This window comes from Oncorhynchus kisutch, linkage group LG5 (genome assembly GCF_002021735.2).
Source record: "Oncorhynchus kisutch isolate 150728-3 linkage group LG5, Okis_V2, whole genome shotgun sequence".
Taxonomy (NCBI): Eukaryota; Metazoa; Chordata; class Actinopteri; order Salmoniformes; family Salmonidae; genus Oncorhynchus; species Oncorhynchus kisutch.
Window position 1 is genome coordinate 43912221 of NC_034178.2, and position 19813 is coordinate 43932033.

The 19813-nt window shown below is 44.4% G+C and overlaps 1 protein-coding gene across 3 annotated transcripts in view; it reads right to left on the reverse strand.

Annotated features, from left to right (window-relative positions):
• Positions 1-2070: 2070 nt before the first annotated feature.
• Positions 2071-19813, reverse strand: part of camta1b (calmodulin binding transcription activator 1b) — a 119740-nt gene continuing 101997 nt past the window's right edge. Inside the window, exons 11-23 of one of the 3 annotated variants that reach the window (XM_031825128.1) lie at positions 13365-13510; positions 13075-13259; positions 12885-12963; positions 12521-12788; positions 11963-12435; positions 11712-11872; positions 11350-11602; positions 10855-10926; positions 10596-10616; positions 10338-10483; positions 8390-8461; positions 8170-8200; positions 2071-6887 (exon numbers count right to left, since the gene is read on the reverse strand). In XM_031825128.1, coding sequence (XP_031680988.1) covers positions 6855-6887; positions 8170-8200; positions 8390-8461; positions 10338-10483; positions 10596-10616; positions 10855-10926; positions 11350-11602; positions 11712-11872; positions 11963-12435; positions 12521-12788; positions 12885-12963; positions 13075-13259; positions 13365-13510 — 1940 coding nt within the window. In that variant the 3' untranslated portion in view covers positions 2071-6854. The remainder of the gene's footprint in view (positions 6888-8169; positions 8201-8389; positions 8462-10337; positions 10484-10595; positions 10617-10854; positions 10927-11349; positions 11603-11711; positions 11873-11962; positions 12436-12520; positions 12789-12884; positions 12964-13074; positions 13260-13364; positions 13511-19813) is intronic. The other 2 variants (XM_031825126.1, XM_031825129.1) reach the window with 2 other exon arrangements.

Genomic DNA, 19813 nt, shown 5'->3' on the forward strand with positions numbered 1-19813 from the left:
GTCTTTGACAATTTTTAGGACCTTCCTCTGACACCACCTGGTATAGAGGTCCTGGATGGCAGGAAGCTTGGCCCCAGTGATGTACTGGATCGTTCGCTCTACCCTCTGTAGTGTCTTGCGGTCGGAGGCTGATGCAACTAGTCAGGATGCTCTCGATAGTGCAGCTGAATAACTTTTTGAGGATCCATGCCAAATCTTTTCAGTCTCCTGAGGGGAATAGGTTTTGTCGTGCCCTTTTCACGACTGTCTTGGTGTGCTTGGACCATGTTAGTTTGTTGGTGATGTGGACACCAAGGAACTTGAAGCTCTCAACCTGATCCACTGCAACCCCATCGATGAGAATGGGGGCGTGCTCGGTCCTCTTTTTCCTGTCGTCCACAATCATCTCCTTTGTCTTGAATAGGCATACAACGCTGTGTTTACACAGGTAGCCCAATTCTGGTCTGGAGCGCAGAGCTGGCACAACCCATCCTGGCTGGATGCTCACCCTAGCCCCTGCAACTGCGGGATGCTGGCACAGGACATACTGGGCTGTGATGGCGCACCGGAGACAAAGTGCGCAGAGCCGGTGCAGGATATCCTGGGCCGAGAAGGCGCACTGGAGGTCTGGAGCGTAGAGCTGGCACAATCCGTCCTGGCTGAATGCCCACTCTAGCACGGCAAATGCGGGGAGCTGGCACAGAGCGCACCGGGCTGTGGATGCGTACCGGAGACACAGTACGTGTAACCGCAAAGCATGGTGCCTGAAGGGTCACATGCTCCTCAAAGCGACTGTCTTGCTCCACACTCCAACCCCTCCAAACTCTTTCGTCCCTCTCCACTGCCAACCACTCCTCGCTCAAATGGTCCAAGAACTCCTCCTCAGTCTCGGACTCACCCCTCAGCACCGACGCTGCTTGGTCCATTTGTGGTGGGATCTTCTGCAAGCTTTGTGATGTTGTACCTCAGGGTTTACAAACTCTGCTACAGGTCTGCTTGGACTGCTCCGCAAGCTTTGTGATGTTGTACCTCAAGGTTTATAAACTCTGTTACAGGTCTGCTTGGACTGCTCCGCAAGCTTTGTGATGTTGTACCTCAGGGTTTATAAACTCTGTTACAGGTCTGCTTGGACTGCTCCGCAAGCTTTGTGATGTTGTACCTCAGGGTTTATAAACTCTGTTACAGGTCTGCTTGGACTATTCCACAAGCTTTGTGATGTTGTACCTCAGGGTTTATAAACTCTGTTACAGGTCTGCTTGGACTGCTCCGCAAGCTTTGTGATGTTGTACCTCAGGGTTTACAAACTCTGCTACAGGTCTGCTTGGACTGCTCCGCAAGCTTTGTGATGTTGTACCTCAGGGTTTATAAACTCTGTTACAGGTCTGCTTGGACTGCTCCGCAAGCTTTGTGATGTTGTACCTCAGGGTTTATAAACTCTGTTACAGGTCTGCTTGGACTGCTCCGCAAGCTTTGTGATGTTGTACCTCAGGGTTTATAAACTCTGTTACAGGTCTGCTTGGACTGCTCCGCAAGCTTTGTGATGTTGTACCTCAGGGTTTATAAAGTGTTTTTTTCCCCTTCTAAAATGTATGCTTTGGCCACAACTTCATGTACAGGATGAGTCAACAACATTATTTGGGTATGAGTTAACAGATTAAGGGCTCGATTCAATCTGTTTCGCTGAAGCATTACAGATTGCACCATAGAAATTTAAAGCCAACATATGCAGTGTTTATCGTGAATGCAGTCTCTGCTAATGCGGGAACATTGCCTTTACATTTCAATCACGTTGTAACGCTGAACCTCCGCAATACGGATTGAATAGAGCCCTAAGAGCTTTTAAAAGTGAGATTTTCACTAGATAGTTTAAATTAAATCATTATTCAACAAGGAAATAAAGTCTCTTCAATGCCTCAACTTACTTCATTATAGGCCCATGGACAGAATTACCAGACTTAATTTTCAAAAGTATTTCTGGAAATACTAAAAATACAAAAACGTAGCATAGATATGATAAACAATTTGTAGCCCAGTTTCTTTAAAATGTCATACAATCACACTGACAATAAAATAAACATCAGACCATTACAGTAAAGTGCAAATTTTCTTTTTACTCAGATTTCATTTTACAGCAGAAATGATGTAAAGCATTCAAAGTACATGTTCCACATATAAGGGCAATTCAAAACACTGTGCATGGCCTCAGCAGCAGAAGATTCTTTTTAAAAACATATTCAACTATTTATTGATGCGTATACATGCACATTATTAAAAAAATCACTTACAAAAGAGGGAAAGAGGTAGAAAGAGAGAGAGAGAAAGAGAGAGAGGGGGCATGAAGAACACAAAGTAAGAGGGAACAAAGCTAGGGATGAGAGAGGAAAAGAGAAAGAGAGGGAGAAGTCTAGCTAGCACTATTTAAACATGCAGTGTGATGTTAGCCCATAGCCTGTTATAACTACGGCCTGTATTTCAAAATGTATCTCTTATTTGACCTTTAACCTGTGGGTCAAAGGTCACTTCTGTGCAGCTTGCCCAGGAGCGAGTTCAGCAGGACGCAGTGTTTTGTTATGTTCAGATAGAAATATGGCATGTAGAACAAACATGCCTCTCTGACATGTAGAATAAGGAATCACGTCAGCTATATTCATAGCATTTCTATCTGCAACGTTCGGCTACTGAATGTGGCCCACTTTCCTTAGAGGAAGTCAAAGTTGCCTGTGACATAGCTTATATTTTTCTCTACAAACTGATCTCTACGCTTACTTAAATTTACAGATCCTTATTTAGAAAATGTATGTTTGTTTATTGCTCTGTGTGTTTCAGTGGAAAGCCTTATCCAGTGTGAATTCACCCCCTTTAAACAGCAGCGCCTCTCTGTGTTTCTGTTAGTGTAGCTGTGATGTAGTTGGAGGGCACAGTTCCAGGCCAGGGTATAAAATGATTAAGCGCATTCAAGAGTTGACTACAGAGTGAAACAGCGATAGGCTGGAGAGCCTTTCCAACATGAATAATTCCTGGGCCATAATGACTATGCCCAGAGTGTTTCCTGGTCAGGAAAACCACTCTGGGCCCTAGAGAGGATATTATTGTCTTCTTTGTGAGGCTCTACATATATTCGAATGTTTGTATTATATATGTGATATGTTGTGTCTCAGGTGTTTGGAAGTGGAAGTCCTTTATAGATGGGATGATGTGTGTGGCACCCATCTCAGGCCAACTCCCTGTGAACAAGACCTCAGGCTGCCACATCTCTGTGGGGTCATCGCCACTGTCATCTTATGAAAGAGGAGGTATAGCCTAATCACAATTGGCTGATTGACACACACACACACACACACGCGCGCACATACACACACACAGGGCCTACTCCACACCCCCAAGCCATTCTAGAACCCTGAGTTTAAATCTGAGGGAGTTACTGCTCCCTAAGAAAAAAGAAAAGAGAGAGAGTGTGATGTGTGTGCAAGATTGGAGAATGTGAGACGCGTGCATGTCTCTGTCTGTGTGTGTGAAGTTTGCTCCAGCTAAGATATGTTTTTATGTAAGAACGTTGGAAGAACATTACTGCCAGGACTGAACAGATGATAAATAAAGTGAAATGTCATGCAATTTCCATGCAGAAGAATACACTTTATCAATGTTCAAAACAGATATTTGCATCTTGAGAATGACCATACAGCAGTTGAATTCCAGAAAGAGGGTTTCTTGTGCTCTACATCTCACTAAAGACTTAACCCAAGGTATCTATATGACAGTGTCTAGGCCTACATGTACTGCCATTACTGTAAAATGGGCGTGAATGCGCCATGCAGAATTTAGCCTATAATATATCAACCAGCCCAGTCAGAGATATGGCATAATCTGGCAACCTAACTGAGATCCCAATGAGGATTGAAACGTTGTCATTGTTTCCTTCTCACAAATAAATACATGTAGGGGGCAAATCAAAGCTACGGATTTTTTAAAACTAATGTAGCAACCCAAATGAACCATGGTAATGTATGCTGGGATCCACTACTCAGTATCTACCTGGTAGGAGGAGGAAAATACATCATCAGCAGGACTAGTATCAGTCTGTTTCAGCTATAGCCAACTTGTCTTTAACAATGGAATATTTTCAATGCATAAACACTTAGGTATAGGAAGAACAACAAAAATCACTAACCAATTAGAGTTCAAAATAAGACTGGGCGCCAATCTTTTGTGTAGAATAATCGTCACACACAATTTGGGCAACTATAGAGGGAATGGGTTAACTCATTTGGAGACATATAGTGGGTTCCTGATATTAGCTTGCACGTTCTGTATATGAGTAGGCACTTTCTAAACCAAACTGGTCATAATCATCAGTCAAAACAAATCTATAAGACACTCCAGGGAAGGAAACGCCTCATGGTAACACAGGCCATACTATTGGCAATTACATACTGGGGAATTTGAAGGGGAAAACATCTGTCTGAAGCTAAGAGATGAAAGTTTCAAATCTGCAATTGCATTAACATAAAAGTATATACCACTTAGCAGACACTTTTATCCAATGTAACTTACTCAGTACAGTGAGGGCATACATTTTGAGTATGTGTGTGATCCCTGCAAGAAATTAACCAACAACCTTGGCATTGCCCGCACAACGCTCTTACTAACTGAGCCACAGAGGACCACACTAACAGAAACATCACCCATCACCAGTTTGTTTGGTTTTGACACCTGACAGGAACTCATTCTGTGTACACTTTAAAATAATAGATTATGAAGTTCTCCTTGCTTTCCCACCCTTCAGTTGCTTGAGATGACTGTGTACAGTATATTTAATACTTGTATGTTTTACCTCCTGAACCAGGAGTTTTTCCTGAACAAGTGACCACATGGTCAGGAAAAACTCCTGCGCTAATCCTAGGGTCCTAGGGAAAAGTAGAATTCATAATAATTGGCACCACTAGCAAAATGATTTCATTCTTGCTAGCCTGAAATCAAAAGCATGTTGTGTATACATGTAGCTTTCTGCCCTTATTCTTTATATCACGGGTTCTAACATAAGATTTCATCAATGTCATGCTTTAGCAAAATGTTCTTCAATAACACTTATATCAAACACTTGTAAAGTGAAGTAGTTGAAATCCTCTTACAGTCCATAGCCACAAAAAAATGGATGTTGATCTTCTTGCCCTGTTTCTTTGTCTTATTTCCTCATGCACATAGATCCATGGTTAGTATTTACATTATTTACAAACAATACAATTGTCCTGTATACCCGGGTCTCTATCTGCTCATACTGTTGTTATAGAAGTAAAATAATATATATTCTTAAATACAGTCTTTTCTCATGAAAAAGATCTGGGGTCTCCATATATACCCATACCTCGTCATTTTATGTACAGAGACGCTAAATAGTCAAAAATATGGGTTGGGCTAAACTCTATAAGGGCTAATATAGGGACCCATGTCCTAGACGGGGGCTAGCGTATAGTAAGTATAGGGACTTCTCACAGACTATAAGAAGTCAAGGCAATGCAATGTGACACTCTCCTCAAAACCATATGTGGCTTTTTGAAGTTCATGTTAAGAACAAATTGACAGAGACAGATAAGCATCTGAACCGAATATGTCACACATCACCACACATTACCACACATTACCACACAATAGGGGGATAAAACTAACTCGGGCTAAAATGCCCTTTTCTTACTGTAAATTAAATGAAAGAACATAAAAAAGGTAAATAAGAAAAATGAAACAAAGAGATAAATAAAAGCAGAAACCCCAGGTTATTTTCCTTACATAGAGCACATGATAAACACAGGGTAGAGATAGTCAATGAGGACAGAAGTGAGACACCACTACACATAAATACAAAACAAACAAGTTTGGTTGGCATGCAGGAGCTCACAGCTCAAACACATGCATTAGATTCAACAAACACAGACTCACACATCAGGCTAGCAAAATGCTTCCTCAGAGAATGACTTCATAGACAAGTCAATATAACAAATTAAGACACTGTTATTTACACCTAAACCCCTATCTGTTAATGTTCTTCTTACATTCAAGTGTAGTACTTCTCTTTGGGGGACTGGGTGACTGGTTGACCTGTCTAGCCAGCCAATCAGAGTGTGGTGATCACATTGACTTTGCCAACTGCCATAAAAGCCATGGGAGAAGAGCTAGTGAAAAACAGTGCATGCATACAGGATATGGGAGTGATATTTGGTTTATGTTTTCCTTTCCTAAAATGTATCATATATACAGCAAGTACAACAGGTCCAATATAGATTATGCATGTCAATGCAAATGTTGCCCATATGAGAAAACCAATCATCCCATTCTCCGTATCGAACATGTTCGATAAAAAAAGGTGCATCTTCAGCTGCATCCTAATCTTTTTCTCTTGTTCTTTTCTGCTCTTGAAGAAAACATTGATCTATCTGTGAAGAGTGCAAAGATGCCAGGCAGGGTAATGTAGTTTCCTCTCTGTGATCTGGAGGAAGAGGAAAGTAAAGCGAGGCTGTGACCAGAGCCAGGACCATATGTTCATCAGAGCAGTCTCCCAGAGCAGTGTACCTGTCTGTTTGGGAAGCGTTTGTCTCAGAGAAACAGAGGGAGGAGAGAGAGGAGAGTTGCCTCTGTGTTGTCTCAGTGATATAGTTGCCATGTATCCCTCCTCATTCTCCTGTTTGAGTGTTAGCAGTCTGTTTGTAGAAGAGGAGTGTGGACTGTGAAGTAGTCCCATTGTGAGATTGGTATGAGGAGAGGGAGGAAAAGAGAATTGCCCCTGTGTGAGACCGAAGGAGGAAGGGACATGAGGAGAGGGAAGAGAAGAGTGGAGAGGAGCTCACAAGATGAGGGGGCTCTGTGTTGGACTGGGTCGTGGGCTCTCAGGACCCCTGGCCTTTCTCTGCTCTCTTGCCCTAGAGGAGAGAAGAGCCCCAGGTCAGACACACACTCACACCACACTGATGGTTGGCACTGGGGACAACAAACAGTTATTTTGGTTCACCAGCCACTTTCTGTGTTACAGTTCTCAGATGACTGTAAGATGAGCGGCCTCATACACACACACAAGCGCACACCCACCCACTCACGCGGGCAAGCGCGCACACACACACACACTTCTCTCCCCCCTCTCCCTCCACAACTACCAAGCCAAAAGTAATAGCAGGATACTGGCAGGCCAAACAAGAGAGAAGCCCCTCCCACAGAGGAAGTGATGTCATTCAAAGCATGCCCCAGTCCCTGGAAGTAAAGCAGAAGGACCTGCCCCCTCTCTCTGTCAGTCATGCAGAAATACCAGCATCATTCAGCAATATCCAGAGAGAGAAAGAGAGAGGAACAGAGAGGGAGAGAGAGAAAGAGAGAGAAAGAGAGAGAAAGAGAGAGGGAGAAAGAGGGAGAGAGAGAAAGAGGGAGAGAGAGAAAGAGGGAGAGAGAGAAAGAAATGGGAACAGAGAGGGAGATAGAGAAAGAGAGGGGAAGAGAGAGAAAGAGAGAGAAAGAGAGAGAAAGAGAGAGGGAGAGAGAGGGAGAGAGAGAAAGAGGGAGAGAGAGAAAGAGGGAGAGAGAGAAAGAAATGGGAACAGAGAGGGAGATAGAGAAAGAGAGGGGAAGAGAGAGAAAGAGAGAGAAAGAGAGAGGAAGAGAGAGGGAGAGAGAGAAAGAAAGAGGAACAGAGAGAAAGAGAGGGAAGATAGGTAAAGAGAGGGGAAGAGAGAGAAAGAGAGAGAAAGAGAGAGGAAGAGAGAGGGAGAGATAGGGAGAGAGAGGGAGAGAGAGGGAGAGAGAGAAAGAAAGAGGAACAGAGAGAAAGAGAGGGAAGATAGAGAAAGAGAGGAACAGAGGGAGAGAGAGAAAAAGAGAGGAAGAGGAACAGAGAGGAAGAGAGAGAAAGAGAGAGAATGAGAGAGGAAGAGGAACAGAGAGGGAGAAAGAGAAAGAGAGAAAAAGCAAAGGGACTAGAGGGACAGATAGAGGTGTTTATGTTTGATGTTTGGACTGACCCAGTGTTCCCTCTCTCCCTCTCAAGAGAGCTGACATGCAAACAGGCATCAGCCACATGGAGAGAGGGAGCGAGAGAAAAGTGAGAGAGAGAAGGGGCGAAGGAGAGAAAAAGAGAGAGTATGAGGAGAAAGTAAGAAATGAGAGTTAGAAGAGGGGGTAAGAAAAGCCCAAACTGAGTTACTGGTGCTCACTTACCCGTTTGACTGGTCTATGGTCCATCAAGAGGCTTCACAGAAACAGCAAAACAACACCAACTATTAGCACACACACACACTGGGTATGGGGAGGAGGGGTGAGGTTGTCACCACACGGCCATGCTAGAGAGGACAAACATGGTCAACACCTGCATCCTCTCTATCATGGTGATGTAGTGACAGCTGGTCTGGAGCAGGAAGGAGATTGTGTGAATTAGTACCTGTGGCGGCATCTGAGCAGGAACCTCAGGATCTTACGGGCAGCCTGGTTCTGTCTCTTAGTGAGGAGACTGCTGCATGGCGACAACCACACAGCACAGTTAGGGTGTGTGTGCTTGTCTGTTTGTGTGTATAGGTCGGTATCAATAAAACATCACAATAAGGTGCAGAGCTTTCGATTTGCCCGCTGGCGGGCGAGGAGACCCCAGCGCCGCTGGGGGGCGAGGAGACCCCAGCGCCGCTGGGGGGCGAGGAGACCCCAGCGCCGCTAAAACCATTGGGACGTTTTTTTAATGTGCCATTTTTAAGGGATTGTTAAATACATGTTATAACTATTTGGTTTTAATATCGTCAGACTTATACAGCAAGTAACTGTCTGCTTTCATGATCAGTAAAATGTCAGATACGTGAGGGTAACCTATCCATTTGGCATGTATAACATGTGTCATTTAGCTTCATCAGAGATTAGGCTTTTGGAAAGAGATTGACAAGTCATTGTCCCGGTAAAGTTGTCAGTCAGACTTCTGTCATCACCACAATAGATGACAAGCAAATCAAACTATATTTGGATAAAGCCAAGTTTAAGCCCTGAAGGTTAGCTTGTTAGCTAGCCATATTGAAGCGATCTGTTGTTAGCTAGCTGGCCACTTTGACGTTGTCCATCAATTACTGCAACCTATCATGTCTGTCAGCAGCAATCGTGATTGAACACTCTGAAAAACAATGTTGAAAAGGGGATCATGTTAGCTAACTTTGCTAGGTAGGTCCACGTTGGTTGGATAAAAAAGTACATTAGGTTTACTTACCACTATGTTTAGCCAACTGTACAACATTTCTACTGGTATCTTGCAAAGTAAACATTATCGAACAATACTTTGACAAATGCACCCTTCTGCTGCTTGACAGGCAGACCCCACAAAGGATGGGAAATGAATTTAAACCACTCATATTTGTCAGGTGTAGTTCACTTTTATGTTATATCCCTCAAATATCCAATTAATGGTGGCCAATATAAAGAGATATCCTGGGAATACTCTCATGTATCTGAAATGACATGATCAATGGATGTTTACTGATCATAAAGCATGCAGTTACTTGCTGTATAAGTCTGATGACAGAGATACATGTGGAATAATCTGAAAATGTGTAGTCCTGACTATGCTCTTCAAGAGGTAATGATATTAAAACCAAATAGTTATAACATGTATTTATTTAACAATCCCTTAAAAAAGACACACGGCGGTGATGGGGGTCTCCTCGCCCTCCAGCAGGCAAATCAAACGTTCTGCACCTTATTGTGATGTGGTATTGATAATGACCTATGTGCACCTTATTGTGATGTCGTATTGATAATGAACTATGTGCACCTTATTGTGATGTGGTATTGATAATGACCTATGTGCACCTTATTGTGATGTTGTATTGATAATGACCTATGTGCACCTTATTGTGATGTGGTATTGATAATGACCTATGTGCACCTTATTGTGATGTGGTATTGATAATGACCTATGTGCACCTTATTGTGATGTGGTATTGATAATGACCTATGTGCACCTTATTGTGATGTGGTATTGATAATGACCTATGTGCACCTTATTGTGATGTGGTATTGATAATGACCTATGTGCACCTTATTGTGATGTTGTATTGATAATGACCTATGTGCACCTTATTGTGATGTGGTATTGATAATGACCTATGTGCACCTTATTGTGATGTGGTATTGATAATGACCTATGTGCACCTTATTGTGATGTGGTATTGATAATGACCTATGTGCACCTTCTTGTGATGTGGTATTGATAATGACCTATGTGCACCTTCTTGTGATGTGGTATTGATAATGACCTATGTGCACCTTATTGTGATGTGGTATTGATAATGACCTATGTGCACCTTATTGTGATGAGGTATTGATAATGACCTATGTGCGTGCCATGTGTGTACCTGAGAGAGTGTCTGTAGCTGCGGTAGTATTGCTGGATCAGTACTGCTGCTCGCCGGCTCTGCTGGAACTTCCTCTGTTCGTGGAAACTGCGGAAGCGGCTCTGGATCAAAATGGCTGCCAGCGTCATCCTCTTATAAAGTGCATACTGATAGAGATATTACATTAGACGGGTCAGGGAATTAGTACAAACTTAATGTACATTCAAACAATGTGTTATAGAATAAAGACAGAGAGATTGAGAGAGAGTGCCACACTACCTTCAAGGCTATCCATGACAGCTTGAGAGAGATGGAGAGAGATGGAGAGAGGGAGAAAGAAAGAGAGAGTGTATGAAGGACATATTGTGGACACATCCAGTCATAGTGAACCAGACTAGACATAGAGTAGAAGGTATGTCAGCTCCTGTGTTCTAGTTGTCCTGACTAATGGCTGAGCTGACTGATGCTGATTGGTCATTGGCTTCAGTAGCAGGGCTGATATGATCTGGTTGATCTGGGATTGAGAGTCATACTGTACCTGTTTGTATTTCTTATAGCAGCGCTGGACCACTGCAACTGTTTCTTTACGTTGCTCCTGGATTGGCCGGCCCTAGAGGAAGGAGGAAGGGAAGGGTGAGTTGGCATGGCAACCACAGGGGAGAGACCAGGAGTGGGCATGCGAGCCACAGATGGTTGACCCCAAACTTCACAACACTGGATTCTAGATCATACAGTTGTTGCAGTGTATCCTTATGAGGCAGAGGGAGAGAGAGAGAGAATGCAGTGCAGTTGTTTTTTCTATCCAGGCCATGCTCTGCTTAAACTCCCCATGCAGGGTCAATCACACACACCCAGACAATACTACTCCAGACATCCACTCATTCACCCTTCAACCTGTGGAGCCAGGGACCTGGCAGGGAGAACTTTTAACCCAGAATAAAGTCTTCTTCTACTTGACCCTTCTGTTGTATTTTGTAGTGCTTTGAGTGATTTTTGTGTACGACGGCTTTACAAACAGAGTTATTATCAATACCTTGTACTTTCTGAGGGTGTGGTGGGCGTGTCTTGCAGCCTCGTACAGTTCTCTTTGCTCCGCCTCTGTCAGTGTGAGGTGGGCAGGGTTGGTGTCTGGGCCCTCTCCACTGAGTGATGCATGCAGGAAGGAGCTCCAGTCGGCTGGGGAGGGCAGGCCTTGCGGAGCCAGGGGACTTTCCTCATCCTCAGGCCCAGACAGGGGGCTTGGTATGGGGCTTGGGGTGGGCATCTGGGGCCTGGAGTATAGAAACCTGAAGGAAAAGCACCAGAAGCAGTATGAGGGAGAGTGCAGGCAGTAATATACACTACATCGATACAACACCACAGTATCATATAGAGATAGGAGCTTTATGGACTCACCGCTCCACGTCACCAATGTAACTAGCCAACCAGCTGACATCACCGCTGACCCCAACGGTCTCCGGTGGCGACGTCTCAGTCTCCGTGGCAACAAAGCCCTCCTGTTTGATCCTGTCAGGAGTGGCCTCCATGATGTGTTCTGCCAGCATCATCATGTTCATCTGCAACACACACACAAATAAGTGCTTGCACAAAGTAAAAGTGGAGGCTTGAGTGGAGTTATTGGTCAAACTAGCCTAAGATCCTCCTACCTGCAGGTCTTCACTGTTCTCCTGATAGGTCAGCAGTTCTGGCTCCTCCCCCCTGGTGGATACGCCTCTCTGACGCAGATGATTGGCCAGTCTCTCCTTTCCCAGAATCCTCCTGGCCAAACTCCGCCTCCCAAGAGCCTGCCGCAAGCTATACCTACTGCCACCCCCTGACCCCCCTAACCTGGCCTGCAGAGGTGGGCTGGGGAAGTGGGGATTTGGGGTGTTAGAGCTGGGTCTGGGGGGGTGAGTGTTTAGGGGGCTGAGGTTGGGTAGTTGAGAGCGTGGGGGGTTGACTGGCTGTTGCTGGGCCTCAGGGTTGAGTTTGAGTCTCTTGGCTGGTGGTAGGTCTCCCTGGTTGTCTGGTGGCCCCCGGTGTTGGCCCTGCAACTGGGGTTGGCCCTGGTGAGCCCAGCTCTGACTCTGGCTGTGGTTCTGGGTGCTCTGCTGTGGTTCTGTCCTGGTTCTCCTTAGGTCTGGTGAGACAGATCATGATATCACACATGTAACTGCGGCCCTCAGGGTTAAATACCCCAATGTAACCAAGGTAACCTCTCTCACCTGGGTTAGAGCTGGGGGCGGGGCTTTCCCTATGTCCACTGGGCTCCGATTCGCTGCTCCACCTGTCCATCCAGGTGTCAGTGGGTGGACTCTGAGTAGGAGGAGTCTGTTGCAGCTGCTCCAGTAGCTCGGCCAAGCGAGTGTGTCCCCGTGAGCGTGCAATACTGAGTGGCAGGCGGCCCAGCGAATCAGGGATGGCCAAAGCTCTGGGGTCCCACTGGTACAGAACCAGCGCTGCTTCTGTATGACCCAGAGCACAGGCCCACATCTACCGGGTGGAGACAAAACACGTCATATACACACAGCATTAAATAAATATAGACAGAACAAACATTCATATTACATCACAAACACAATCTCTTACCAGTGGCGTGCAGGAGAAGTGGTCGACATTGAGCGGGTCCACCTCTAATTCCAGATCTATGCTGTCTGCATGCTTAGTGCTGAGGAACAGAGGAGCACATTTAGAACCACATCTTAATGTACCTGTGTGCGTGTGTGTGTGTGTGTGTGTGTGTGTGTGTGTGTGTGTGTGTGTGTGCGTGGATTCTCACCGCCAGCGGATGAGAGTCTGTATTAACCCTGCGTATCCCTGAGCTGCGGCCAGGTGCAGCAGGGTCATGCCCCGGGAACTCCGGCTGTGGATCAGCTGATTGGAGGAAACCCAACAGGGACGGGTCATCATCTTCTCACACACCACCACCACACGGCCCTCAAATGAACCCTCGGCTGGGGAGAGCTGGAGAGAGAGGGAGGGGTAAAAGCAAGCAATCAATCAATAAAACAATCAAACAATTAACTAGCCACTCAACCAACCAATCAATTAACCAATCCAATGAGTTACCTGGGACTGGTGGTCAGTGCCAACTGCTCCTCCCCCACCCCCCGTGGCTGCCGTGGTTTCGGAGCTCTGATGGTGATTGGTTATCTCAGCCATCCTCTGTTCCATCTGCTCCAGACGCTCCAGAATGGACATCCTGAACTGGGTATCTATGGAAACACAGGAGGGACACACTGGGATTGGATAAAAGTGGGACAGGCAGAGATGACTGGTTGAGGTGAGCTGTATTCATAATGTGTTCATTATCTCTATAGCAGATTCCCATACAGTAAGAGAAAACAGAGTTTACAGGGTGAAACATCAAACTAGACCTGGTGGCAAGTCAACAATAGTCAATGTTTGTATCTATGTGAGAGAGAACAGGAGTGTGTACTTGCACTGTGTGTGTGTGTGTGTGTGTGCTTGCGCGCGTCTTTGTTCAAATGCTACTGCAGTGTTGCTGCAGTGCAGATTATGTCATCCCCACCTGATGGTCTCTCTTTCTCCCTCTCCATCTCCATCTCCGTCTCTCTATCTCTCTCTCTCTCTCTCTCTCGCTCTCTCTCTCTCTCTCTCAGGATGCGGCACACACAGAGGAGGAGAAGAGGGTGGGACGACAACTGTGACATAAGAGCTCCTCCCCTTTAACACAACTACTACAGCCAATCAGAATGGAGCATAGCCTGCCAGCTACGCACGACAGAGAGCTCATCTGAATGAACAGAAAAACAAACTCAACATGTTGTGTTAGCTTCCCAAACAAATGCCTTAAGGTCAGTGTGCTAACATGGTCTGTCGTCACCCAGACATATTGGGTTCAATACCAGCTGGTTATACCACCACATTGCGTGGACAAAATTTTAGGGGAAAATGATAAGTTTCTCTGTTCTATGTCTAGGTGGGTCTGTCTGGATTACTCCGATCTGTGTGGGTGTTGCATCAGTCTGCTGCATGTGGGACCTTGATCTCTCACCAGACACAGAGGAATCATGAATTATACTGACCCTCTTTGACTCTCCAACTGTGTGTGTCTCTGCATGTGTGTATCTACAGACTTGTGTGTCTCAGTCTCCAACCATGTTTGTGTTGCTCACAAGATATGTTTGTATGTGTGTTAGTCTCTTTCCTCCTACAGGGAGCCTATCTGTCTACTCCATAGGCTATACCCCTTTCCTACCCTTCTATGAGGTCCTCTGGGGCACTTCCAGTCACACACACAGCATGTCAGTGACAACAGCATGTCAAGGACAACACAGAACTTGGCGGCGGAGACATGACCACTGCTGACAACATGCTTGTTTCTATGTTTGAGGTTTTTTTCAGTTGGGTATTTATGGATGGCGGGAGGTCTGTTTAATTAGAGAAAAGCTTGTTTTCCAGAACTGTTCAATTCTGTTCCAAGTTTTGACCCACTTTCTGCCCATGTTCCTGCCCATCAGACTTGGGATTTGTTAAATTGTTATATATTTGTTAAAGTAACCAGAATAAAAACTGTGAAACGTCACAGGAAATTATTTTCACCAGCCCACAGGCTTTCAGCACAACAGCTAGTCTACAACTCATGGCACTCTCCACTTCTCTTGGTGCTGAAATCAGAATGTGGGACCGCGCTTCATGCAACTTCGACTTGGTTCAGACCAGCTCGTAGCCTACTCCCCTCTGTTCAATTCACTCACTTATAGTTTACAAGTTATAATAGTTCATTGCCCTAAATGTAGGCCTATGCCTTTGCGAAAAGTTAATAGACTAGGCTACAGAAGTCCCCAAACGGCATATTAGCTACACGGACAGTGGCTTATTGTAGTCCTTTGTTTGAGGTTGATTTATTCAGAGAGAAAGAGAGAGCGAGACAAAGCGCAAGAGAGAGAGAGAGAGAGCAGCTCTTCCACAGCACACGTGTTACTTAGTTACTTAGTCATTGTGCTACCAGGCCAGCCAAGTTACACAACATAATATACAGGGGTTAGCCATTTACACACGTTTTAATACCTGTGCCGCAAGATGAGGGAATTTGACCTGGACTGTGTTGGCTGTGAGCCTTTACAAGGTATATCATCTGTAATGACCAATGAAAGCAATGTAAACACACACAACTAACGACTTTCGAGATGATGCGAGCATGCATAGGCAGACATAGCCTACTATCAACACCACAGTCAGGTAGCCAAAGTGAATAACAGGATAAACTAAAATCCTCTAAATGGCTCCAGTCCAGACTCAACAGCGACCTCCGAGACATTCTGTGGCTCTTGCATTTTCAACACCAATTACGAGGTAAATGCACAAAACACCGACAACAGCCAAAAGTCTATTTTCTATTTCGTTTTCACATAATAGATAAGGCTACTAACCGGAAAGCTCAAATAGTTTCTCTGACGCTCTCTTTGTCCTTCTTCTTCTGTTTTACAGTTCCCTTTTAGTTTGAGGTGTGCGACGCTTGCTACCATGCAACATCAATAGAACAAAGTGGAAGAGGCGAGAGAGAGAGTCTCTACCCTCCCCTCCCATTTCGCGCCGTTTCTCTCCCCTAAAACCGTGAGAGGTGCGTAAACAGGGCAGACGTTCATTCTAATTGCGCCGCAGGGAAACAGACGCCGGAGTTAAATCTAACCATGGGGAGTTCCACGAGCTACCGGTGTCTCGGTCATCATCCGTGGGAGAAAAATAAACGAATCACAAGAGTCAGAGACAGTAGAATAACTTGAATGCCCGCTTTTCAAACAAAGGCACAGTGGAGAGACGAGAGTGAATTCATGCAGGCGTGAGTAGGCTAATGCAAATATGCCTGGGTAGCCGTACTCTATCATTCTGATATTTGATCTCTTTGGTGCATTGTACAATTTTGGTAGTCTAGTTTATGACAACGAGACTCAATATAGGGCGACCGACCATTGAAACAGGTTTAAACTAGGCTGCCGAGGCTACGCCTCTCTCTCATTCGGTCAATCTGTCGAGATTATGTTGGGAGCGACTATGCACAGATGGCTGCTCTATTAATCCCACCTCCAGCGCTCTAAAACGCTCTAAAATCTATTGCTATTCCGCTTTGTGTATCCTATGTGAGCGGAACCTGGTGAAGACCCATTACGGTTTACATTTAGCTGCAATAAAACAGACCGTCAACGTAACAAAACATTATGCGAGTGTTCTCTTTATGTGGACCGCAGCAGTGCGTCTTTCTGTAGACGCATTGCCGCACTGCCCCTCCCCCATCTCTCTCTCTCTCTCTCTCTCTCTCTCTGCATTGCGGGCGATAGCACAGGCCACAATAGCGTATCTATCACATAGACTGGAGCGAACGAGATGAAACACACACGCCCCTGAACTATACAGGCATTGAATAATTACAGCACCTTGTTGCACAGACTAGTGTTTGTAAGAGTGAATGTTTGTGTGAGAGGGAAAATTGAGTAGCAAACAAAATGTAACTACTTAGAGGTTCATACAGTCAGGAAACCTTATTGTCATTCAATAATTGTCAGGATGTTGTACATGGTGAAAAACAACAAAACTCACAGCAATCACATAAAACAAGGGTCTTAAGCCTATGTTTAAAAACTTCATTTCAGTTCACATGACAGCAATTATACACAGGCCATATGTATGTCCCCCACACAAAGGCTCCCTGGAGGATGCAGTATAAAACATACAGTACCAGTCAAAAGTTTGGACACACCTACTCATTCCAGGGGTTTTCTTTATTTTGACTACTTTCTACATTGTAGATTAATAGAGAAGACATCAAAACGATACAATAACACATATGAATCATGTAGTTACCAAAAGTGTTAAACAAATCAAAATATATTTGAGATTCTTCAAAGTAGCCACCCTTTGCCTTGACAGCTTTGCACACTCTTGGCATTCTCTCAACCAGCTTCATGAGGTAGTCACCTGGAATGCATTTCAATTAACAGGTGTGCCTTGTTAAAAGTTAATTTATGGAATGTATTTCCTTCTTAATGTGTTTGAGCCAATCAGCTGAGTTGTGACAAGGTAGGGGTGGTATACAGAAGATAGCCCTATTTGGTAAAATACCAAGTCTATATTACGTCAAGAACAGCTCAAATAAGCAAAGAGAAACGACAGTCCATCATTACTATAAGACATTGAAGGTCAGTCAATCCAGAAAATGCCAAAAACGTTGAAAGTTTCTTCAAGTGCAGTCACAAAAACCATCAAGCGCTATGATGAAACTGGCTCTCATGAGGACCGACACAGGAAACGAAGAGCCAGAGTTAGCTCTGCTGCAGAAGATAAGTTCATTAGAGTTACCAGCCTCAGAAATTTACAGCCCAAATAAATGCTTCACAGAGTTCAAGTAACAGACACATCTCAACATTAACTGTTCAGAGGAGACTGTGTAAATCAGGCCTTCATGGTCAAATTGCTGAAAAGAAACCACTACTAAAGGACACAAATAAGAAAAAGAGACTTGCTTGGGCCAAGAAACACAAGCAATGGACATTAGACCGGTGGAAATCTGTCCTTTGGTCTGATGAGTCCAAATTTGAGATTTTTGGTTCCAACCGCCGTGTCTTTGTGAGATGCAGAGTAAGTGAACGGATCAAATCATTTTTTTTCATATAGTCCTTCTTACATCAGCTGATATATCAAAGTGCTGTACAGAAACCCAGCCTAAAACCCCAAACAGCAAGCAATGCAGGTGTAGAAGCACGGTGGCTAGGAAAAACTCCCTAGAAAGGCCAAAACCTAGGAAGAAACCTAGAAAGGAACAAGGCTATGATGATCTCTGCATGTGTAGTTCCCACCATGAGGCATGGAGGAGGAGGTGTGATGGTGTGGCGGTGCTTTGCTGGGGACACTGTCAGTGATTTATTTAGAATTCAAGGCACACTTAACCATCATGGCTACCACAGCCATCTGGTTTGTGCTTAGTGGGACTATCATTTGTTTTTCAACAGGACAATGACCCAACACATCTCCAGGCTGTGTAAGGGCTATTTGACCAAGAAGGAGAGGGATGGAGTGCTGCATCAGATGACCTGGTCTCCACAATCCCCCGACCTCAACCCAATTGAGATAGTTTGGCATGAGTTGGACCGGAGAGTGAAGGTAAAGTAGCCAACAAGTGCTCAGCACATGTAGGAACACCTTCAAGACAGTTGGAAAATCATTCCAGGTGAAGCTGGTTGACAGAATGCCAAGAGTGTGGAAAGCTGTCATCAAGGCAAAGGGTGGCTACTTGAAGAATCTAAAATCTAAAATATATTTTGATTGAACACTTTTAATACATTATTCCATATGTGTTATTTCATAGTTTTGATGTATTCACTATTATTCTACAATGTAGAAAATAGTAAAAATAAAGAAAAACCCTTGAATAGGTGTGTCCAAACTTTCGGCTGGTACTGTATTACAGGCTCAAATTAACAAGTCCCATCAGGCATAGTGGTAGAATGTCTCGCCTGTGGAGAATAATGACATTTTTCCAGCCAGTGGCTCTAGTCTAGTGGTGCTGTCCATGGTGCTGAACCAGGCCTCTACATCTTCTGTCATTATGTGGAATCCACACTTTCAGACTCAACACTCACTCAGAGAGAGATTGTAAGAGAGTGTATCTGGTCCCAAAACACCCCATGTCCCTATTCCTGTCCCCTATGTGACGTGTGAATCCAGGCCCCCATACAACATGGTGGAATCTCCCATCAAACATATGGCAAAACCAAAAATGCTATATTACATGCAGGAACCCAAATCTGTAGAAATATATTACATCCCTAGCCGGCTACCACCCGGTTACTCAACTCTGCACCTTATAGGCTGCTACCCTATATACATACTGTAGACATGGAATCACTGGTCACTTTAATAATTATAACACTGCTTTACTCATCTCATATGTATATACTGTATTCTATTCTACTGTATTTTAGTCAATGCCACTCCAACATTGCTCATCCTAATATTTATATGTTTCTCCATTCCATTCTTTTACTTGTAGATTTGTGTGTATTGTTAGATACTACTGCACTGTTGGAGCTAGGAAAACAAGCATTTCGCTACACCCGCAATAACATCTGCTAAATGTGTCTATGTGACCAATGCAATTTGATTTGATTTAAAACAGTAAATTGTCTGTCACGTTCTGACCTTAGTTCTGTTATTATATCTTTGTATTAGTATGGTCAGGGCGTGAGTTGGGTGGGCAGTCTATGTTTGTTTTTCTATGTTGGTTTTTGAGTTCGGCCTAGTATGGTTCTCAATCAGAGGCAGCTGTCAATTGTTGTCCCTGATTGAGAATCATACTTAGGTTGCCTGGGTTTCACTTTTGGGTTGTGGGTGTTTGTTTTCCGTGTTTTCTGTTTTGTATATTCACGTCATCGTTTGTTGTTTTGTTCCAGTGTTCTATTGTCTTGATTAAAAAACATTATGGACACTTACCACGCTGCGCATTGGTCCCCCGATCCTTCTCGCTACTCCTCCTCAGAAGAGGAGGACGAGATCCCTTA